Source organism: Neodiprion lecontei, chromosome 6 (assembly GCF_021901455.1).
Source record: "Neodiprion lecontei isolate iyNeoLeco1 chromosome 6, iyNeoLeco1.1, whole genome shotgun sequence".
Taxonomy (NCBI): Eukaryota; Metazoa; Arthropoda; class Insecta; order Hymenoptera; family Diprionidae; genus Neodiprion; species Neodiprion lecontei.
The window spans coordinates 21,252,850-21,275,196 of record NC_060265.1 but is presented as its reverse complement, the minus strand read 5'-3'; the positions used below and the strand labels follow the sequence as shown (position 1 = coordinate 21,275,196).

General features: G+C 34.0%; 3 protein-coding genes and 1 long non-coding RNA gene across 8 annotated transcripts; 1 reads left to right on the top strand and 3 right to left on the bottom strand.

Moving 5' to 3' along the window:
- Positions 1-235: 235 nt before the first annotated feature.
- On the bottom strand, positions 236-7,807 carry LOC107226892 (coiled-coil domain-containing protein 186). 4 transcript variants are annotated; one of them, XM_015667867.2, is made up of 10 exons: positions 7,380-7,804; positions 6,786-6,925; positions 4,810-6,704; positions 4,355-4,625; positions 3,725-4,128; positions 2,981-3,519; positions 2,556-2,821; positions 2,454-2,477; positions 1,883-2,032; positions 236-1,768 (listed from the first exon to the last, which is right to left on the bottom strand). In XM_015667867.2, exons 1-10 carry the CDS (start codon positions 7,480-7,482, stop codon positions 1,703-1,705), a joined length of 3,858 nt encoding a protein of 1,285 aa, XP_015523353.2. In that variant the 5' UTR covers positions 7,483-7,804; the 3' UTR covers positions 236-1,702. The 4 variants fall into 4 exon arrangements, with proteins under 4 accessions (XP_015523353.2, XP_015523352.2, XP_046599224.1 ...); XM_015667866.2 differs by having other exon boundaries at positions 4,810-6,925; XM_046743268.1 differs by lacking the exon at positions 2,454-2,477 and having other exon boundaries at positions 4,810-6,925; positions 7,380-7,802.
- A 306-nt stretch (positions 7,808-8,113) lies between these two features.
- LOC107226872 (putative inositol monophosphatase 3) lies at positions 8,114-10,658 on the bottom strand. Its single transcript, XM_015667840.2, has 6 exons — positions 10,108-10,658; positions 9,748-9,999; positions 9,458-9,606; positions 9,162-9,279; positions 8,950-9,049; positions 8,114-8,650 (listed from the first exon to the last, which is right to left on the bottom strand). The coding sequence occupies exons 1-6, from the start codon at positions 10,355-10,357 to the stop codon at positions 8,509-8,511; spliced, it is 1,011 nt and encodes a 336-aa protein (XP_015523326.1). The 5' UTR covers positions 10,358-10,658; the 3' UTR covers positions 8,114-8,508.
- Positions 10,659-12,415: 1,757 nt separating this feature from the next.
- Positions 12,416-18,791, top strand: LOC107226881 (ubiquitin-conjugating enzyme E2 Q2). Of its 2 annotated transcripts, XM_015667849.2 has the most exons (6): positions 12,420-12,731; positions 13,988-14,332; positions 14,689-14,848; positions 15,128-15,279; positions 15,527-15,824; positions 16,980-18,791. In XM_015667849.2, the coding sequence occupies exons 1-6, from the start codon at positions 12,570-12,572 to the stop codon at positions 17,009-17,011; spliced, it is 1,149 nt and encodes a 382-aa protein (XP_015523335.1). In that variant the 5' UTR covers positions 12,420-12,569; the 3' UTR covers positions 17,012-18,791. The 2 variants fall into 2 exon arrangements, with proteins under 2 accessions (XP_046599236.1, XP_015523335.1); XM_046743280.1 differs by lacking the exon at positions 16,980-18,791 and having other exon boundaries at positions 12,416-12,731; positions 15,527-16,961.
- Positions 18,792-19,454: 663 nt separating this feature from the next.
- LOC124295066 lies at positions 19,455-22,090 on the bottom strand. Its single transcript, XR_006904950.1, has 2 exons — positions 22,004-22,090; positions 19,455-21,581 (listed from the first exon to the last, which is right to left on the bottom strand). It is a non-coding gene; the product is annotated as an uncharacterized LOC124295066 (long non-coding RNA).
- Between the last annotated feature and the right edge of the window lie 257 nt (positions 22,091-22,347).

Here is a 22,347-nt window from a genome sequence, read left to right as displayed (position 1 = left end):
GAATGGGAAAATGATTGTGATTACAGTATGATTGTAACATACGTAAAAAATTACAATTACCATTATATATATATATACCTATATCTTGTATATTTGCTCGTGCGTTTGCTATGTAGCGTATACGAAAAGACTTTCAATATACTTATTCTATGAAAATCTGACGATCTTGATCACTCCTCTTTTTCGCGTAGTGGGAAATATGGATCTATATTATTTCTCAAATAAGTTACACATATACATTTTTGAAAATACTTCATTCACGTATTACTTTTTTCAATATACACATACGTATGCATAGTACATCTTTTTTAAGTTTGTTAAGCAGTATCCCAGGTCGGTGCATTATTTGCAAGGATATTACAACCAGTAACAATTATAACATGTTCGATAAAATATATGTAAGCAGTAAAATTTTTAATTTTATTCCGTTCTGAAATTAACTACCGGACACTTTCATCGATCTTGCAGTATTCGTTTTCGTCCTTACAAAGGATTTACACCACTGTCTACAATTTTGTAGCTATCACAAATACTTCAATATGTATGTACATATATATTTATTTTACCTAAGTACAGCGCAATATACATATTTTATAAGCTCAATTTCAATTACGTAATTTGAGTTATCGTGTAAGTTACTGCAATGTGACAGCATACGTATATTTCTGTAACTGCAAATTTTGGAATGTAAGAGGTTAACAAATTTATACCCTGATCAAAAAATATTATGGGCATCAATTATTAATTCATTACTGGTTATATATAGAAAAACAAAATTTGAGTATAAAACTAATAAATAAAATTAATATAACAAAATAAAATTTATACAAATAAAGGCATCTAAAATAAATCGGTACTCCTGATTCTAAAAGTTCTAATACGACACTTAATTATTTTTCTCCAAATCATATTGCATTGAGTCTGATAGGGTATTTCGAAAAATCTCAACAGTTATTAAAAATTATATGCATCACGGTTGACTCCGGCAACGTTTCATTTTCATGTTAACAGGGGCGGCTTAGCCACTATGGTAGGTGTGGAGCACTCCACACCTTAAAATTTAGTAGGTGTGGAATTCCATACCGCAGATATCTGTAGTTTCAAAAAATTCACTTTTGTTTCAATTACTTGAATATCAACGATGCTGCAAGATCACTTGGACGATGTATCTATAATCCATATTCACTAAGATAGACCTGAAGAATTAGATCTTGATCTTCTGATAAACGAATTCATCAACCTTAACAACTGCAGAAAAGCAAATTTCGGTATATCAAAGTGAAATAAAAGTGTACTTTGTATAGGACAGACTGAAAAGTTTAACAGTGTTATTTTATGCTAGTCCAAATTAACCCACACACCTACACTCAGCTCTGCACCTCAGAAACATACATTCTGCCGCCCCTGCATGGTAACACAATACTGGTTAAGTGTAAAATATTTATACTCCGCCATAAATAACGAGAATCGTGACTAGATGCAGTACTTTGACCACGCTGTAAAATTACTTTATGGCAATTAGTGAATTGCCATTTTACAGTAGGGCAACCGCTGAATCACTTTTCGAAATCTATGGTTCTGGTTTTATCCAGAAAATTTTTAGCACCAGAATACGGTCATTCGGGGTTAGCAGCATTGCTAAGATTTTCACTTCAGAGTGTTGTTCACTGTCATTCCGAGGACAAATACGATTTTTCAAATTTTACTGTCTTGGCTTGTTCTGTATGGTAAGCCGTGCAATTTCTCCACCCAATGTGTCAATGCTGTCCTGTTTCAGAGGTAAAAAAAAGATTGTATAAGACACATATAAAATTTAAAATTAAGACCCAAATAAGGTAAAATGTTCTGAGCAACAATATTTAATTATACAACAAGAACTCACCTTCAAAGTAATATTCTTAAGTAATGTATCTTCCAGTACAGCTTGCAATTTCTGATTTATTTCTAAAGACAGCTCTAGTGTCATATTATCATCAGAAACTCGTTGATTATATACCGATGCCATAATACCACCATGTCTAGCTAGCTCAGCCTGTAAGGTAAAATAAAAGTCCTTAATCCGTCTGAGAAACAACACAGAAACGAATTATGAACTAAGATAACTGGAACAAATTGTTATTTACAAATTTGTATTTCTAGGAGGGGAAAGGTAAAAAAAAAATGTATCGTTCTTGTCTTGTTTAAAACATGGTTGGAAATATTTAGCAATTGAGATGATGGACAAAAAAGAGCAGATTTTGAAAAGTAAATGACTAACTATTAAAAATAAAGTGCAAAACGTAGTGGATAACTACACAGATTTACTTTCTTCATGCACTCCCACTTAATATTTTACGGGTATATGAATAACGTATTTTCAATTTATTTCCCTTTTGAGCTGCAATAATGTGCAGTGTAAATGATTGAGGGGGACACAAGTTTCTAAGATCCAAAAAAAGTGAATGGTGACTTACAGCATTGCGTCTGCCTTTGATATGCTAGCATACATAATAAGATAATGAAGTTCAGTTTTGAAGATAATGTAACACAAAAATTGACAATATTTTGTGATTTACCTTATTTCTATCACGTTCATTACTACCCATTGCATCCGGATTTTCATGCAGAATATAATTTTTTATAATTTTTGATTTCTTCTGCAATTCGTTAAGTAATGTTCTGGTATGTTCTTCCAAGAAATCCAACTTCTCGGCCTGTTTAACACGAATTTTTTGTAATTTTACTATTCTATCTATCAAAGTTTGTCTGTCTGGTTCGGTAGACTGTAATGTATGATCTCCACTATTACTATTATCGGATACAGCACCATTAAGTGTTTCACCTAAAAATAAAAAACAGAAAATATACAATTACTAGTTGGTGATATTTACTAATGATGTGGCGTATAATAAGCTTAGAATGTTCAAAGAATCCATCAATTCTTTACAGTAATTTTAGAAATCGAATCAGCTAGATTATTGGGATGAGGACAAGATCATACCGGTGCTCAATGATGAATTAGAACCAGTTCGGGAGATTTGGTCTAGAGAGTTACTCGGTGAGCCACTTTCATATGCATCTAATCTTTTTTTGCACATCTGTAATTCTTTTGTCATTTCTTTAACAGAAATTTGTTGTTTTCTTCGAAGGACTGCATTTTCTCCTTGACTATCTTCTAATTTTTGGGCTAAATTCCGAGCGAGTTGTGTTTGTTCAGCCACGTGTCTAGCCAAGAGTTCACATTCTTCTGTTCTCTTACTCTTTTCTGACGACAAACTGACTTCCAGTAATTTCACTTTAGCAGAGAGTTCTTTGATTTGATCATGCAAGGGACCTTGTTCCAGTTCCAACTGTTCATTCTTAGCTTCAATTGCAGTAAACTCAGATTGTAGACGAACATTTTTATCCGTCAGCTTTTGGGTAAAATCCAACATATGTGCTTCACGCTCACGACACCATTCCATGTCAGCCTGTAACTCCGTGTTTGATTGACGTAGTCTTTCGACTTCTTCATCATTTGATGACAACAACTGCTCTTTGCTGAAAAAGAATGATAACTACCAAATCTCAAAATCAAATGTCAGGGCAATACCAGTGATCATGAATTGTTTGATATGTGATTATATTCATTTTATATTATATAAGCAATGTAATATGGCAACATAAAATAACCTGATTGAAAATTAGGATTGGGGATGTAATTATAATTGATTTGTATGATTCACTGGAGAACAAGATGACTTACTGTGTCAGTTGCAATTTTAAAGTTTCAAGTTGAGATACTTTCCCAACTAAATCAACAATTTCTTTCTGTCTTTGGTCAGCAATTACTTTTAAATTGCTTAAGTTATTTTCATAGTTTAATCTTTCTTTCTCTAGGTTTTGAACTTTTAAACTGAGTGTATTATTTTCTTCGATCAATACAAGTTGCCTTTGTTTCAATGTTTCCACCTCTTTTTGTAGCTGAAGTCTGGACATTTCTTTGTCTTCAGTAACGTGGCGTTCTAGAATTAAACGCGCTTGCTGCTCTTTGAGCTGTTGGTCCAAGGTGACTACTTTGTTTTCTTCAGATTGCTGAAATTTGCGAATCGTTTCATGCGATTCCTTACGTACTTGCTCACATTCTTCTTTCATTTCGTTAATCCGAATCTGCCAAACAAAAAGAATATAACGCTTTGAGTATGGATCAACTTGCAAAACAGTTATAAACTGGTGCAATAATTTTGTTTTTTCTTCAAAAATGCGCTGTCTAAATTACACGATATACCAGAAAATTTTTTCTGATGAATAACAAAATGAGATTTCCATATGTCAAGACAAACACAAAAATTTTGGATCAACTATTAATAGTGTATAGTCACGCAAATTTTAGTACCATTGCTTTATCTAATTTCTGTTGGTTTTCTTTTTGAGCTTCTAATTCAGTCTTCAATTTATTTTGTGTCCACTTCAATTTAACATCTCGCATGCTCAATTCTTCTTTCAATCGATCCACTTCTTTCTGAACATCTGTTAGCTCGTGACACTTTCCATCTAGAATGTTGCATATTCTTGTACGTTCACCCTGTACTTGTTTCAACTTGGTGTGCAGTAATTCTTGTTCTTTAAAAGCCTCATTGATTTTACGTTCTGCATATTCTCTTGCTCTGTGAATATATAAAGAAAAAAAAGAAAAAAATTACCAATACTATAACACTAATCTGTAAAAACCATATCAAGCTCTGAAACTCCTTTATTTTAATCTCAAGCGTACAGAGACCATATTCTTATCACTTCCATATTTTGTGAACTCAAAAATTATCAAATTTAGTTAACCAAATAAAAGTTTACCTTTGCGTCTCTATAAGCTGTTTTTCGCTAATCGCATATTTCATGACCATGCTTTCCTTTTCTTTATTAGCGAGAAGATATTCTTTTTTAAGTACTTCCTGATTAGCAGTTGCTTGCCTCAAATCACTTCTCAGTTTTTCAATTGTTTTTTCGAGAGTTTCTAGCTGCAAAACATATAATTCACTGTTGTTTTCAGCAGCGAATCTTTGGTTTTCCATTTCCAACTTCAGCACAGTCTCTGACAACTTGCTGTTTTCTTCCTTTAAAGTGCGATAATCTCTTACAAGAGTCACATAAACTGGCTGGTCAAGCAACCCGAGATCAATCAATTTATCTCTCTGGCTCTCAACAGCATTGTGCTCAACCCTTTCGTGCTCCCGACTGAAGTGTTCACTTGACACTGATTGTGAACTAGGTGAAGTATTAGAATTGCTGTTATTTCGAGTAACTAATATTACATCATCAGATGTGTTCTCTTTTATTAACAGTTGCTCATTAATTTCTATGCTACTCGTACAGTTACTGCAATTAGTATTGTCAATCCCATCCAGCATATTAAGATTGTGTGCATGCATTGCTACTACTGTTTTATTAGGCAAATGAGAATCAGTTACATTAACTGAACTGACTGTATCTCGATTTGTTTGACCACTGTTGAATTCCAAATTGTTTAGCAATTCCTCGACAATTCGATTTGGCATTTGAAGATCATGACTTGGTTTACTATTCTTGGAAGTTGAATCTGCAGGTACATTGGAAGGTAATGATGTTTCAGTTTCTTGTTCTTGAGGTATAATAGTAGAATCAGGCTCATGTTTTTTCATGGGATGGTTATAGAATGAATTTCCATCTTCGTTCGTAGAATTATCTTGAATACTAAATTGTTCCGCAGTGGATTCATGTTGTTGCACTCTGTCACACAAATTACTGGTGTTTATATGTTGTGACTCATCTGTTACATCACACATAATTTGGCAGCTAGCCTGAGTGTTGTGCACTGTTTTATCGTCACCATTCGGTGTTAGATCCAGTCCTGCAGAATTTGAACTAGTTCCACTCCCTTCTACATACTTTTTATAATCTGTGGGGTTGTTCTCTGTCATTCTAAGTATGTTGTTATATTTAGCAGCTAAATTTTGAGGTAACAAAGTTTTCTCCATAATATTTGTTGACTTTTCTGTAATGAAATTCAGAAAGTTCCTACTTTTGTTCAAAAATTGAGCATTTGACTGCAGTATGTTCATTGATTTAGAGGATACTGAGAATTTCACTAGCTTTGCATCGTTGGCAAGAGAGGATTTATTAATATTATGTATTGTACTTAAATCAGTAGTAGGGTCACTACGAATTAAGTCACCGGTGGAACTTAGGTCTGATACTTGGTTATTTCTTGATATGTCCAAAACAACAGATGATTTTACAGACTGACCGTGACAATAAATTGCTGAACTCTGTGGACTTGTTGGTTGAGACGATACTGTGTGTGCCATCTGATCACTGTTATTTAAAATAGTATGCTCTCTGTCATTATCAGAAAGCATGCTTTGATAATTGCAAATAACTTGTTTCTTGTCGTCCTGAACCTGACATATTGCATCTTCCTTATTTAGTGTTACATCACTTGTTTGTCCAATATTCATTTTATCAGGCACAACTCCAGGAGTATCTATACTGTTCAATGATATTTCAAAATTATCTTCAGGCAGTGCTTTCGGAGTAGGTAATTGGATTGGTGAATTTTCAGGCGTATGATTGAAGTTAATTTCTTCTTCATTATTTCCAGAGTCATTTGTAAGTAGAGTGTCATTCGTCAATTCTTTTGTCATTTCAAATTTCTTTAACCGAGTGAGATCCGTACTTGAATTCACTTCTTCACTGCTGTTTATTAGTGAAAGCTGAAATGTTGATGATATATCTTGATTTTCTAGACTGGTTAATTCATGACCACATAAATTTTTAAGGCGTTGATTGGCTACCTCTGTGATTTTATTTGAACTGTGTACTTTCCGTACATCCAAATTATCGTCAGGCATCACCAATGAGTTATCAAGGTAGTTTGACGAATCTTTTGTTGCGTTTGTGGGTAAAGTGACTTCTTCTTTTTTCGAACCATTATCTGGAACAATTCATTAAGCTGAGAAGAATATGTACCAATTCCACGTGTCGGAAATTATTGAAAGTAGGATAGGTTTAGGCCAAACATAGTAATTACATGTTACTTTAAAACCTATAAATTGTCGGCAGGCTATATTTATGTGGCGTTTTTTAAAATCTATTTGGAATTTAAATCAAAATCCAGTATAGAACTATGCAATACCTGCATACAACATACACAGTACCTAGATGTAAACTTACATCATTAATGTCGAACGATTTGATGATTGACAGATGTAACGAAAACAAGTGTGAAAAATGGTTTCTCGAATATTTCAAGTTACTGTCATGCATTCATGTAAATAGACGGAAATGTCACGAGTACACATTGCGTACAATGTCCAAAGAGAATTGTATAAACAAAGCTAAAATTCTGGCATGTGATATCTAGAAACCTTATGTTTATCAGTACGTACCGCATTGCAAACTTGAATCCATGTCAGCTGTTTTCACGTTAACGAAACATTTTTCCGAATCTCTAGTAATGTTGTCAAACGATTGTATTACTACTTCGTCCATTTTTTACTTGGGTGCATTTCACTCGTAAGTAATCGAATAATTTAATTAACCTAATTGAAATGTAACTTCTTGGATGATATACGAAATGTTTTGCACATCATTTTCTTGTTTCCTTGCACAAATTTGATATCAAATAGATAAGTGGTAACCTTAAAACATACTGCGCCCACTTGTATTTCCCGTTCCCATGTTGCTTACTGCGGTAAAGTACGCGGAGTTCGCCAGCATTTGAGACAGTGTACTCGTAAGAAAGAGACAACACTATCTGCATTCTACGTTCTCGGTAGAGCGCGTGGTGTCTGTTCGACTTTTACTCGCTCGGGTGCATGAATGCCTTGTATACGTCATATGTATACGTCTTGTATGGCTATTGATAACTATACAACTGTTGTGTGGATTGCGGAACTATTCCAAACGCACCTAACTCAGAGCATATACACAAGTATACCTACGTCATATAAACACCAGGTATGGAAATTATACAGGTATACATAAAAAGTAGGATATGATTTGATCCAGATTATGTTTTAACAGGAATAGATTTCCCGAACATTTTCAATCAGTCATATAGTATGAATATTCTAATGATGTTACATAAGTACCAGATGGTTATAAAAAAAGTACTAACAAATATGGATTACTAATTTTTCAAGTTCAATTTATTGTCTACAATATTATTCCTTATCTCGGCTGAACCAATCACATCTGACTTACATATTTCTCATTCTATATCTAATTAGAATCAATTTTATATACAATATTAATATAGATGCTCATTGCAACCCAGGGTAAATAAATACAGGTTTCATCAATATTCTAGCAAACTCATTATGCAGAATAAAAAAATATTAGTAGCTTCAATTACTTCATTTATAAGTACTAGGTATTTGGACATCTGTATGGAGCTAGGAAAGATAAGCTTACAATCAATACCTATTCTCAAGTTTTTGCACTCTTTGTGATAAGTATGACTTATTCAAAGCATATCGAGTTCTAGTCTCTTTCGTGTGAAATTATAAATCTCGTTTATGCGGTATAAAATTTGTCCAGGTACCATTGATGATCATTCATAGTAGCCAATAAACCTGTACTCAATAATGTATCATCTTCTGGTCCAAATCCAATTGGTGGTGGGCCTGAGAGAGGAGTCATTTTGCCACCCAATGCACTTTGTCATGAAAGTATAAAATATCCATAGGTCAGATAATAATGAAAATTGTATCAGCGTTGTGAAGATCTAGTTTTAAAATTCATCAACTCCCATAGATTTGTTGATTCAAAACTTTACAATTGGCACACGCTTTCACACACAACAAATTCGATTTTGATATGACTAAAGACTCTCCGAAATAATAATCAAAACATCATCCCAGATCCTAAATTGGAATTGAAATAAGCAACCCTACATATTGGTATTAATGATATTTAGAGCAAAAAATCAGTTTTAGTAATGGTAAATTATTATACCTAATTATGGCAGCTCCAGCACAAATATCCCATTTTTTTATTGCAGTTATGTGTACGTAAGCTGTTGCGTTTCCAACGGCAACTTCTAGCGATTTATATCCTAAAAACATTTAATGTTCAATATAAATTAATTATTTTTCGAAAATGTTTTTTTTTTGTTAATTCAAATTCAGATACAATTTGTAAATTTACATAAAGTATTGTTTATTTACCTGAGCCTGCTGCTGATACAACTTGAACATTTTGCCCCAAAGCACTTTTTGAGGCATTATGGACACGGCCAGCATGAGATCTCGATACTATAAGAACTGGTTGCTTTCCTTTCTTTGGCTAGTAAGGAGAATTAAATATTATGAATAAAAATTGAATTTTCAAATCACAAGATATGTTTACGATAATTATCAGGTGTAAAATCACATACAGCAGTTGAATGTACAAATGTAATAATTAGAGATTTTTGAAAACAGTTTATAGTAAGTCTTAACAATTAAGAATAATAAGGAGTAACCGTTTTAACATGCAGGTTTGTAGATTGACCGTGATCGACCCAAGCCCAATATGTCTGTTTATTGTCAAAAGGCTTATGAATGACCCCCATTACTGGCTGGCCCTTTATGGCAACACATACCATGGTAGTAACATATTGTACGAGATTTTCTAAAAGCAGTGTTAAGTTTATTGTTTACTCAAATTTTATAGAGCAGGTAAATTAGATAGCATTGCTGATACGGAGCTAGTACTTACAGTTAGATTATAAGATTCATATTAAAAAGTTTAGTATGGCTATACTGACAATACCTGTGTATTCTTTGGTAGCATCCAGAGGATCAATCCACACTGTAATATCATTAGCATTCACAGCGCTGTCATAATTAATACCGAGTGGTTCAGGGTTTTTTAAATATTCCTTCAAGTCTAGAATATCTACTTTGTCACAACCTATGGATTTTTCCTCTGACTTTACAGTTATTCTTGGAAAGGCATCTAACAAAGCGTGATACATCGCACAATGTGATCTATAATCAGCAGCTGTGACTGGATCATTGACACCTGACGAAATTAAAATTTGTCGATTATTTACATAGTCATTCAGTTACTGGTTAAAATAATTAATGTCTAAAATTGGAGTCTTGATACTGAAAAATTGGCAGTACATACCTTCTTTGGTCTTTCCTTTGCTCGCTAGATTTAAAGAGTGTAAATTATCGTGAACAGAGATTACCTCAAGACCACCAATTTGGGCTACCTTGATAGCACCAGCTAATAAGGCTTTCATTGAAACAACATCTTTGTTATCAATGCTAGAATATGCAGGTCCTCTATGGGAATACAGATAGAACAAGCATATGAGACCTATGGTAATTCCAATGCCGATTTTGTTGACACGTACATTAGCTCCCAAATGCATTATAATAGGAAATTTTTTTTACTTTTTAAGAATATTTCACTAACTTAAGTCTCCTATCTTTAAATTTTCGTGGATGGATAATTTATTCTCAACATACTCGAAGCCATTCTATCCTCTACAGTGTTAAAATGCAGTGAAGTAACCCTAAGTTTATGCTCTATTACTTCTAAGCTCTATTGGTACAGTTGGCACATGTGATATTGATATGAGTGTCGATTGCGTGGTAGCGTTTTAACACGAGTTAGAGTTCAGCTTAGAGCATATACAGTATATGCTCAAGAAGTTTAGTGGCTCGAATTGATCGAATGTACGACAGTCGTTTTATCGGGCCAAAACCTACTTTGTGCGAGGGAGATTTAAACATGAGAACTGTTTGTGAAAGTTATGCATTTTCAGACTATCTTAGTCAACGTTAATGATTTCATTGATAAATTCATTTAATTTCATTAATAAAAGCAAACGAACCGCGGTTAAGCATGTTGCCATGGTAACAACGCTTGACGAGTTACGAAAATGACGTCATAGATGTCGTTGGCCCTATGAGGAATCGGCTTAGTTCAGTGCTCTATCCAGTGTAGTTATAGGTATGGCAGTGATCCTAAGTCCGTGAGTGATCCCATAAGGACCATAGACCATTGGCCTAAGATAAGGACATGCGATCCAGCGACCTCTAATCTTCACCTAAGTGACCGGAGAGAATACTAGGGGGAACGAATAATACCAATATTGCTACCTGGCACCGTATAGTACATTTTGCAAAGGTTTTATCATGGTTTTATACAGGCTGCAACACGTATCGACATTACTCTTAACTAAGGCTCAATTCCTTAAACGTTAATTGAAGTTTAAACTAAGTTCAGCCCAGTAGAGCCTATCTCCGAACTATATAGAAAAAATTTAACAATGTTTAAACTGTGTCAGAGGAAGCGGGCGTAAGTGATTGAATTGGTCGGATCTAACGGAATAGGACAATGAAATCGCTTAATGTCACGTCAGAAAATTGACGTAACAGGAAAGCGACCAAATATAAATATAAAACAACATTGAAATAAGAAGAAAACATATTCAAAATAGGAAAATTATGTATGAATAAAACGGGTAAATACAATACAATATAAAACAGCTATACCAAAAGCTGCCCAATAGTTGAGTAATTAATAGCAAATTTTGTCCAATACAATTAACCCCTATTCCCTGGTCAAAATAATTGTATGTACACTTATACAGTTATTACCCAGTTGTGATTTGCACTTAATTCGATCACTTTAAAATAAAACTCTGTTTCTGATTTTCCTTCGGTGGTTACATCAAGTTAGGGCAAGTGCCCATGTATGTACGTTTAAGCGGATACTACAGTCAGTCTCTACCGACCGAGTGAAGTATCTGTATTATGACTGTACCTACGCATACGCATCACTACGCAAAAAAGCTACTGATAACTCTATTGTGTATATGTATGTATTACATATATGCAATGCCGAACAAAAATACCCAAAAACTGTTTCTGCTATCATCCTAGGATAACGAAAAGAAATGTATTCCTGTAATAAATAGTGATTGAATTACAGAAATTCATTTCTTAGCACATTATTGTTGTAAAACGAAACTTTTGTAGAAATTCATATTCAGCATTGTCTGTTGAATGGCGCAAACAATAGCTTTTTTGTGTTAATGACGCGTAAGTGTAGGTTATCGTCAAAGTAAGTGATTTCTACTTGGCCTATAAAGACTGGCTACAGCATCCTCTTAATTACACTCGAACTTGACCATACAATTTTTTTCATATTTTGCATAAGATAATCTTCGTTAATTTCAATTTTTTATTGTGTAATATTGAAATACATGAGTATAGCACACCCTACCCCAGCATACGTGGCGATCTGCCTGGCCGTTGATAGCACCATCAATTTGGCTAAAAAAAAGGGCCTTTCGCATTTTCGAAAAATTAAGGGTCGTTTTCAGACTGTATACAAGACCGTGCTCTGCAGTGTGGTAAGTTAGTGCGTTGAAACACTCGTAGATGGGGCCACACAAAGATAGAACAATACGTGCTTGAAAATGTGTGAGAGTTGCCGAAAGCATTGAAAGCTCAGTTAAGTCGCGGTCGCCATTTTCTCGGGAGTAATCTGTCTGTCGTGTTTTTGATCCTGAAGTGTTTTTCGAAAGAATATCTGCTGAAAATTAGGGCCCATCTCTCACGGGCGTCCGTCAAATGGCTTGCTTGAACACTTTAAAACAAGAAATTAAAACTCTCGAGTCCGTGTTTCCCAAGAGCCATGAAAGATTTCAGATAATGTCTGCGAGTGTCGACGAGCTCAGCTGCAGGTTCGTCGGTAAAAATGGGAAGAAATACGACATTCACGCCAATATTACAGTAAGTAATTTACTTTATGAAACACTATAATGTTCTGAAAATTTATTCACGCTTACGATATCACCTGTATCTGCCGAAGACACAACGTATACTCGAAAAAATCTAACACGAGTTTCCAATGGGTCAGACAAAGAAACAATAACATTTGTGTTGTTATTTGATATTTCAATTTGTCAAGTGATACCTTACACAACGAATCATTGCCTGGAAGTAATCGGTTTACTTTATTACACACTGGAGGCTTCATTTATCATCCAGATACGTTAATGCACACGACTTTCAACAATTCGCTTCAATTTTGTTTTTACAGTTTACAGCCCAATCAATGTTAAGGGTAGAGGTCAATGAATGTCTCAGGTTTAAGGGTGAAGCTTTGCCAACAATAAAGGCATAAGTCATCATTCACTTATCCACACACTTGTTTCTTCTAAATGTCAAAATATTGTTTGTACCCGATTTTTTTGTCTGAGTATAACTTCCTTTCTTTTTATCATATAAAACTCGAGCCACCTTTAAAAATTGATACATTTTTACAAAATTACAAAATGCCTTGTTACATTTTTCTATTGTGTGATAATTGTAGAAAATACTTGCAAATGAAATAAAATTGATCAAATATTTCTTAAATTATGCTCTTCGATAATTAGAAGTTGAGAAAGTCAATTCAACAGTCGATATAAATCAAATTTTCATAACCTTTACGGCCTTAGAATTCAAAACAATTTTCAGCTGCCACAAAGACTTGCACACATCTGGTGGCAGGTTGAGCACTAGTGTAAATTCAGTTTCCGTTGTCAAACATGTTATAAAACTTGTTTCACATTGTTCACAGAGAATTCAGATCCTTGTGCATCAATTATCGAATAATCGGAATTCAAATAAGAAAACTTACTGTTTAAAATTGCTATTATCGAAAAACAAACAAAAGACATGATAAGACTAATGATGTAAGTATGCCGCTGAAGTTAATGATCAGAATTAGCAGCTACGTGCACTAATATTGATTATGAAAGGACAGAACAACCCAAGAATTGAAAATTTGGTTAAATCTTCTGAAAATCTAACAATTGCACAGAATGATCAATATTGAACTGTACTGCATTATTTTTTTATGAAGCTTAACTAGCTTCAGCTTTGTGATGTAAATCATGGTGAATATTGATAAGAGTATTGATTCCTTGGCTCGATCAAAAACATTGTGTGCAGGTAAATAATTATATCTAGTGAATTACTACTTAATATAATTAAACTTGTAGGAAACCTACCCTTCTACGCCACCGGTTTGGTTTGCGGAATCGGAGGAAACGAGCGTGACAAATGCAGTACAAATTCTAAGTAACACAACGGGACGGGATAACCATGTAATTAATCAGGTGGGAATACTTCTGAAAGAATTATGCCGCTTGCACTCGTTGCCTGAACCACCTGATGTCGAGCGACTAAGAACAGCCCTAGACCCGCTTCGGCTAGGTGGAGCAGCTGCTGCTGCGCAAAGAATGGAAGCTGAGGATGTGGAAGATATTGAAGACGACGAAGAAAGCGAGACTGAAGAGGACCTTCATTTAGATATGGATGAGGGAGAAGCCAATGCCAAAAGCAAGGTAGAAAAGACTGGGTATCCCAAACAATGCTGATTTTATTGATCTGCAATTTAGCTAAAATGCCAATAAAAAATATCGATTTTACTAATGTATTCTATAAAATTCATTTCATTCGTTTCAACACAGTGAACCTGCAGAAATAGATATAATAAATAATGATGATGAAATCTGGTACAGGAATCTTTAGCAGAGACTTCATTTAATTTTTTTCACTATTGTGCTTGCTTCTGTGTGCGTATACATTTAATTACCAGAAGGGTCGGGATGCTTTACAGTAGTTTAAGCTAGTGATGAAAGTTGAGGTGTTTGATATTGCAGTCCATTCGTTCTTAGTCACATTGCTAATTATTTTCTAGGGTGATGAGATGGACCTTGAGCATCTGGCGACACTGGAAAGGTTGAGACAAAATCAGAGACAAGATTATTTAAAAGGATCAGTATCGGGTAGTGTCCAAGCTACAGATCGACTTATGAAAGAACTGCGTGACATATACCGGAGTGATAGTTTCAAGAAAGGTATTGCAATATTCACAAAACGATCCAGGCAAAACTTTGCATGTTATATCTACTAAAGTTATGTCAAAAGTTTTTTTCGTGCATTAACATTTTGATAGTAAGATATGCTGATATTGCTCAGATATCCACTCAATGTGCTCATTCATCCAAAAATAACCTGATTTATATAATTTGCGAGCGAATTTATCAGCTGTGCAATTGATCCATAGTATCAGTTTCGGAAATTTTAGTATTTGTGTATTGGTGTTTAGTTTTTACTTAAATGTGTTTTCTTTTCAGGAATGTACAGCATAGAACTTGTTAATGATAGCTTGTATGAGTGGAATATAAGGTTAATGTGTGTCGACCCTGATTCACCGCTTCACAATGATCTTGTTCTTCTCAAAGAAAAAGAGGGCAAAGACAGTATTCTTCTCAACATGCTCTTTAAGGTAAGTTACTTCACATAAATCTTCACATTGTGCTCGCATAATAAAGTAACTTTGGGACACCTCTAAGTACTGGCTGTTGCACAAGAAACCTGTTATATTAAATGATTGAGTGTTGGATTTCAAAAGGTCTAAAATATGACCTTGCATAAATAATGATTTTTTCACCATACACACATTTTTTCTTTGTATACACTCGTTAATCTGATAAAGAATATGAAATCGTTAATATATTAATTGTATATCCTAGGAAACGTACCCATTCGAACCACCTTTTGTGCGAGTTGTTCATCCGATAATTTCGGGTGGCTACGTACTGGTAGGTGGTGCGATTTGTATGGAATTGTTAACGAAGCAAGGATGGAGTTCGGCATACACGGTAGAGGCCGTTATAATGCAGATTTCTGCAACGTTGGTAAAAGGAAAGGCACGCATACAGTTCCAAGGAGCAGGTGGTGGAGGAAAAGTTTGTGGCAACCAGGGCCAATATAGTCTCGCACGTGCACAGCAGTCCTTTAAGTCCCTCGTACAGATACACGAAAAAAATGGTAAGCAAAGATTAATTGAATATTTTATGCACGGTGATAGATGAAATTTTCTTTGCCAAGGACGAAATAGTTGTTGATATTTCTCCTTCAATGCTACTGAAATTAAAAACAGTAATAAATGTTAACGAACAATACGATCGAAACATTGCTGATTATTGATCAAAACATCGAAAACTATACCAATTCAACACATGGAGGCGATAATACTATGATATGCAAGACATATTTAAAACAATGAGATCGAACTAAATGAAAACCATTTTAATATGCATGTAACAATATTACGTAATTACTTGGGTAATTTTGGACAGACATTTTTTAAACAATGCAAAATCTGTAATTCATAGTAATTTATATCTATACAAGTTTGAACTATTACAAACATACATGCACCTGTATTTGTGGTATGGATTCAAGCGAATCAATGAAATTTTATTTTAATTCTTGATGAAACAATGGTCGATTCAGGCTCCGTTCCCAGTAATTAACACACCAGTCAAAATGACTAGTTTTTTAAAAATTGTAATGATAGAAAATGTTTTTGTCAATATGATATACATATATTTTATTATTATTAAATTTCTAAAGATCAGTCATTTTCACTGGTTCTGGTAGAAGTAGCTTTGTTTTAATCTCGGTAGTTCTAGTGTTAGTCAAAAGATACAATCAAATGATATAAACCAGGCAAATATTATAGGTGGGAGTTGATGTTATCATTAAGGAAAATAGGTCTATATATAGAACCAGGGTCAAAAAAGGTGTAGGCCTGTTGAACTATAACTAATTATCAATGATTCTGTTTTTCAACACTTCTGATTTTCTTTAGAAATTGATTTTGAGATCAGGCATACTGTAAATTATCTAAATTATCTGGTGTGTCGACCAGTACCGTTATTTTTTTATTTCATCCCTGTAGCTAAGTTATATAACGAGAGTTTTGATAACAGAGGTATAATAATCTACGAATAAGATCTTTTGAAAGAATAAGTTTTCAAATGTATTTTAATACTTCAAAAATTCTAAAAATATTGTAATAACGACTGAATGCATTGAGACTGAAAGCATTGCCTTCCAATAAAGTGCTTTGGTACTATACCGAGCATCCACTAAAAGTTAACTTAAATTTGTTTCTTCTTTCTACTTCTTTTATTACAGGCTGGTTCACACCACCGAAAGAGGATGGCTAATAAAAAAAAAAAAAAGAAAAAAAACGAACTAACGTAATAAAAAAACATCAAGCGATTACACGACGCGTGCTTACAGCTGAGACTTTAATTCGGTGTGTGCCCAATAAATAATTGTTATGATAATGATTTGATACACAACCACAACATTAACTAGGTAACTTTTAAGATACTGATTAATCTTATGCATAACTTCTTTCATCGCTAATATGGCTGACGCGCAAACAGTGAAGTGTTTGGGACTCATGCGATACGTGTCTTGTACACACAGATATTGAAGCTAACAGCATAAGCAGTTGTTAGATGTAGCATTTCGAGAGCCACAGTTGATTGGTCTCCGAGGAAGTTAACAGAGACCCTCTATTGCATGTATAAGTACAGTGCATGTATGTTATAATTTCATGCGATTTATTCTTCCATCGAATTATATTACTTGGTCCATAACAACTATAGCAGGAGGTACTTTATTTATTACTCCTTTAAAAAGAAATGTCGACAATTATAATAGTATTTGGAGGATCAAGAGTAACCTGAAAGATATACATTCTTTGCTGTTAGAATTGACATCTGTGCTTGTATGTCCGTATTTCGGAATGATGTGCATTGACTTGTTTCATTCTTTGTGAAACATCTTGTACTTTCTCGGTAAATTATATGATATTTTATGAAATTCTCCAGTGCAACTATATTACATAACTTTTAAAGTAGTGGAAAACAAACGAAGTCCAAAATGAAATTGCCAAATTTCATCATGAGATCGAACTCTTGTATGTATTTATTATGACTATAAATTTAGACTGTGCTTCACTGCAAGCCAGCTACCACCTATTGCGGAGGTGAAAACAATTTGACCCAGGCCGGTGTTCCAAGTGCAAAAGGAATTGGGCCATGTCTTGTATAAAAGATCCAAAGTTTATTGATAGGTAGCGTGTAATCGAATAATGAGCTCCAAACTGCCCTTTGCACAGTTGTATTTAGATTTCTTTACAGATGTACTATATAAATGTGCGTAAATTAGGTACTTATTGTTGTTGAATTATTTTTATATGTTGAGTGAAATTAAACATCATGTGAAATCGAATATTCTAAAATCTGGGGATGTGTAAAAAAATTAAAAACTATGGTCGGATGGATAAAATGGCCAAGTTGCATAATGCTAATCATTTTAAAGCCTGGATCTTTTTTGCACAATACGGTCCAATTATTTTGCAGGCAAAAAAAAAAAAAGATTACAAGAACGCAAACGTTACACCAGTTTTTCTGTATGTATATTTTGGAACGCATCCTGCTTATGTTGATTCAGTCTGAAAACTTCTTGCCAAAATCAATTGAAAATTTGAATTTATATTCAAACAGTGTTTTGCCTTTAGTCTTGTACAGTCTGCAAACTCTTATAAAGTTTTCATCATAGTAGATGACACTTACACTGCAATGGGGTCTATCTGTTGTTAGTATAAAACTATCATCAATGTGGATATTGGACCACGACACTTAATATATGGAATGAAGGAGCCAAGTATTAGCACTCTAGGACTTCTAAAAATGTATCCCGAATTTGTGAGAATCAGAATTGGATCGGAAACAATTCATTGTATTGGTTGACAGGCTTCTATTGTACATTCCTATAATGTGAATATGGACAGCTCTTTTTTTAATTCAATATTTGAAGTGATGCGCAACTTATAAATAAAACGTACATATTCTATGCATAGCAGTAAGCTCCAGCCACATGTATTGATATTTCTCTGTCATTAAGTAATCATAAAAAATATTTAATTATCAATCGTTTCTCTGTAAAAAGTTGTATTAGTTTTGTTTTTCAACTACTTATTTCAAAAATCAGTTTCTATAGTACACAATATTTAATCATTATTTTCAGCTTCTTGAATCATTAAAAATTCCTTATCATAGTTCATTTTCTTCGTTTTTCTACGGATTATAGTGTAAAGATCTTCTTGTTACTTTGTACGCCTGAACAGATGGATCCATTTGCTGTGTGGCTGTAATTATACTGACTTATTTTAATTCAATGTTAATGACGTATAGCACAACAGCTTGAACACTTCTTAAGCTTATCTTTTGTGTTGAAACAAATCTTATTGAACTTGGCAACATGATTTTGTTATTATTTGAAGCTTATTTTTCCTTCAAATACTTTTACTTCTTATTCGGGTACTTTGGAATATATTACCCACGCCATTTCTGACGCACTAAGTCGATACGAGACTAGCTAGATGTTGGACACTTGTATGAAAAGTTATATACTAATTAAACTAGTATAAAGAAGGTAGTAAATTTAGTTCTCAGAAGTTAAAGGAAAGCGATTTAATTTTTAACAGTAAACATCATTTCAGTGTACTTCTTATTGAAAATATCTTATCCTCAGTAACAACCTGAGACTCCTGGCATTATCAGGATTTCATTCTGTTCTATTCCTAATTATTCATGTACTATTTTTAGTGCTTAAAGTATGGATTCTGAATATTCGCCCAGCTTAGTTGCAAAATTTAGCCTAGTATCAATTACAACATGCATTTCCCTAAAGTTGGCGTTACAATTACAAAAGAGACAGAATTCTAACAGCCAAGCAAAAAGTACAGATGTGGGTAGAAAAGAAACGAGATGTCGAGCTACTAGTGATCAGATTGTGCTTTGACATTCATCAGATAAGGTAATTATATTTGCGGCAAAAATAATATTTTCAAGTTTCCGTTTATTATTCAATTTACATATGCGCAAATGATGATTTGAATACTTGACATGTGCGAAATTCCTTAATTTTTATTGGGTAGTTATACAGGAAAGTATCATGCGCTGACTAAACTGGAAATCTGGTCCTTCCTGCATAACTGCGTGTTAATGCGTGATCACCCTTTAGATATAGAAATAGGCTTCGTATGCCGTGTTATGTGTATGATATGATATTAATTCTTGTATTATTCTATGACCCAAGTAAATATGAAAAAGAGTGCTGGCTGCCCCGTGTGTGGTAGGATATAATCCAATTTTTTTTTAATGGATGCTGTTGTGTTTCTGTTATTATTACCATCATTATTAATATTATTATTATCGTCATTATTATTACTATTATCGCGATCATTTTCATTATGTCTCAACAACATTCTGTCACCTTTACATACATTATAATTGATACAAAGTCTTAGATCCATGTGCTTTCGAGATATCACTGTAGTAACAGGTTGATCAAGTTTAATGCCAATCTTGGTCATTTTATTGTATAGTTGTTTGTTACAAAAATTTAGGTATAAAACAATTATGAATAACTGAATTGGTTTATCTTCATCATCCCTGCCCAGCACTCTAGTTAGCACTCTTCGTAATAGATTATGTTAATTATTATTTAGAAGAACGCTATAAAAAATAAAGATTTTAATAAAACATGTTATTTCTGCTCTTTCATCACTACAATTTTTACCGTAATGATACAATCTAATACTTTGAACATAATGTACATACAAGTCTTGTTTAAAACATTAAGGGTGGAGCAATAATTTATTTTTTGTAACATCTGCACTGAAAGTCTTTTTTTATACACCATCCACAGGTACTTAAATGAGTCTCTCAAACCCTAGTGTGAGAAAAATTGTTCCGCACAGCTGGCAGTTGTTTAAAAAGTTTTTCTTGTACTCGGGTTTAAGAGACTTCTTAATTGCTGGTGAATAATGCATAAAAAAATAGGACCTTACGTTAGAGTCTTGACAAAAAATAATGTTCGATACACGATCAGAAGGTGGCAATGCCTAGAATGTGCGAATGTGCGACACTCGCTATGCAGCCTTGGTGTCATTATGCTTTTGTATCGAAAAATACTATTATTAATACTCAAATTCTTAATTATCATCTATTGTCTTCATATTTAATTATATCAATGAACGCAAACAAATTGAAAAATTAAAGGTCTTATAGATTCTGATTTTAAACAAGCTGGAAAATGTTGAAAAGAATTGATTCTACTTTGAAATAAATTTCTCTAAATGTAGATTCACGAAAATTTGGAATCAGGCAAGTCCTTTTAAACTACTGATTACACGTTTGAGAAAAGCAATTAATAGCCACACAATTGAGTTGAATCTCTTGTGTATTTAGATTTTAATAAGATTAGTGAGTGAATGATTAATTAAGTAATTGAAATGGATAAATAAAAGTAATAAAGTAGATTGTAAATATTCGTCAGTTACTATATCATGCCTGGTGCTTGCAGAATAGCTGTATAACTTCAAAAGAATCAATGCAGAAGACAGAGCATGGTTGCGTGCTCTTCATTAATGTCATTGAAATAATCTGACAGTGAGTATATTTTTGCTGCTTTTTCTGAAATAAATTTCGATGCCTTCCATTAAAAAGGGAAGCAGCTAATATATATGATTCCTTTGATCAAACATTGAAAGTTCAATACGTGCGCTGATTTATTTATCTTTCTTGAAATCATCAAGTAAAGCTCCTCGACCAAGTCCCAAATACGTGCACTTGTTCTTTTTTCTACCTCTAGTCTTCATGATGGCTATATCCCGTTAGGGCAAGTGTCAACCCACCAGTGTGTACGTAGAGTTGCCTGAAAGCGTGAGTAAGTAGCAGTAAATAGGCTCTTTTTCGTTTCGCTGCTCGGTTTGTGGCGCGCAGCCGACAGTGCCTACGGTGCTCATTCGAAACCGTGAGTGTAACATTAACAGGGCTATCGAACGTATCAAGCTGTTTTTTCACGTGCAGCGAACAGAGAGAAACCTCAGCAAACAGCAATAGCAAAATACTCTCATTGGCTGTTTGTTACGTACGTGGTGGGAGGCTTCTGCTGTACGCAGCAAAACCAACTGCTGTAATGGTTTATTTCTACTTCGAAAAGCTATATTCAGGTACCGCAAAATGCTGAAGAAAACACTAGAATCATTGACCAATCAGAGCATTTTTGCTGTTGCTGCATCCAGCTGTTTGCTGCACGTGAAAGTGCAGCCTAACTGTCAATATGTAAATACATACCTATATTTGAGACGGGGGGATCCGGACGATCCTGATAACCAATAAAAGGAAATAGAAGACAATGTAGATGAAGAAGGAAGCACAGCAGGTGTGTGTCATTGTGCACAGTGTTCCCAGCCGCAAGATAATTATTGAAAGTGCAATAGATGTGCGATAATTTGTATATATTGCTTCTTGTTTGAATTTAACAAAAATTTATCAGAGCCAACGTAGAGTGAAATTTCTGAGAATTGCGATATTACGTGCGCCAATAAACCTCAATAGTCACTAGCTTTGTATATATAAATTTTGTTATTTAAAAATTTGAATATGAATAAATAACTGAGATATAACATTTGAATTCA

What these genes read in the sequence shown, in the direction of transcription:
- LOC107226892 (XM_015667866.2), bottom strand. Translation starts at nt 7,482, where the DNA reads ATGGACGAAGTAGTAATACAATCGTTTGACAACATTACTAGAGATTCG. An exon ending in ATGAACGTGATAGAAATAAG is followed by an intron (nt 2,478 to 2,555) that starts GTAAATCACAAA and finishes TATGTATGCTAG; the next exon opens with CATATCAAAGGCAGACGCAA. An exon ending in TCAAAGGCAGACGCAATGCT is followed by an intron (nt 2,033 to 2,453) that starts GTAAGTCACCAT and finishes TTTACCTTACAG; the next exon opens with GCTGAGCTAGCTAGACATGG.
- LOC107226872 (XM_015667840.2), bottom strand. Translation starts at nt 10,357, where the DNA reads ATGCATTTGGGAGCTAATGTACGTGTCAACAAAATCGGCATTGGAATT. An exon ending in CAAAGGAAAGACCAAAGAAG is followed by an intron (nt 10,000 to 10,107) that starts GTATGTACTGCC and finishes TAATTTCGTCAG; the next exon opens with GTGTCAATGATCCAGTCACA. An exon ending in TGCTACCAAAGAATACACAG is followed by an intron (nt 9,607 to 9,747) that starts GTATTGTCAGTA and finishes CACTGCTTTTAG; the next exon opens with AAAATCTCGTACAATATGTT.
- LOC107226881 (XM_046743280.1), top strand. Translation starts at nt 12,570, where the DNA reads ATGGCTTGCTTGAACACTTTAAAACAAGAAATTAAAACTCTCGAGTCC. An exon ending in AAGCCAATGCCAAAAGCAAG is followed by an intron (nt 14,333 to 14,688) that starts GTAGAAAAGACT and finishes ATTATTTTCTAG; the next exon opens with GGTGATGAGATGGACCTTGA. An exon ending in GAGTGATAGTTTCAAGAAAG is followed by an intron (nt 14,849 to 15,127) that starts GTATTGCAATAT and finishes TTTTCTTTTCAG; the next exon opens with GAATGTACAGCATAGAACTT.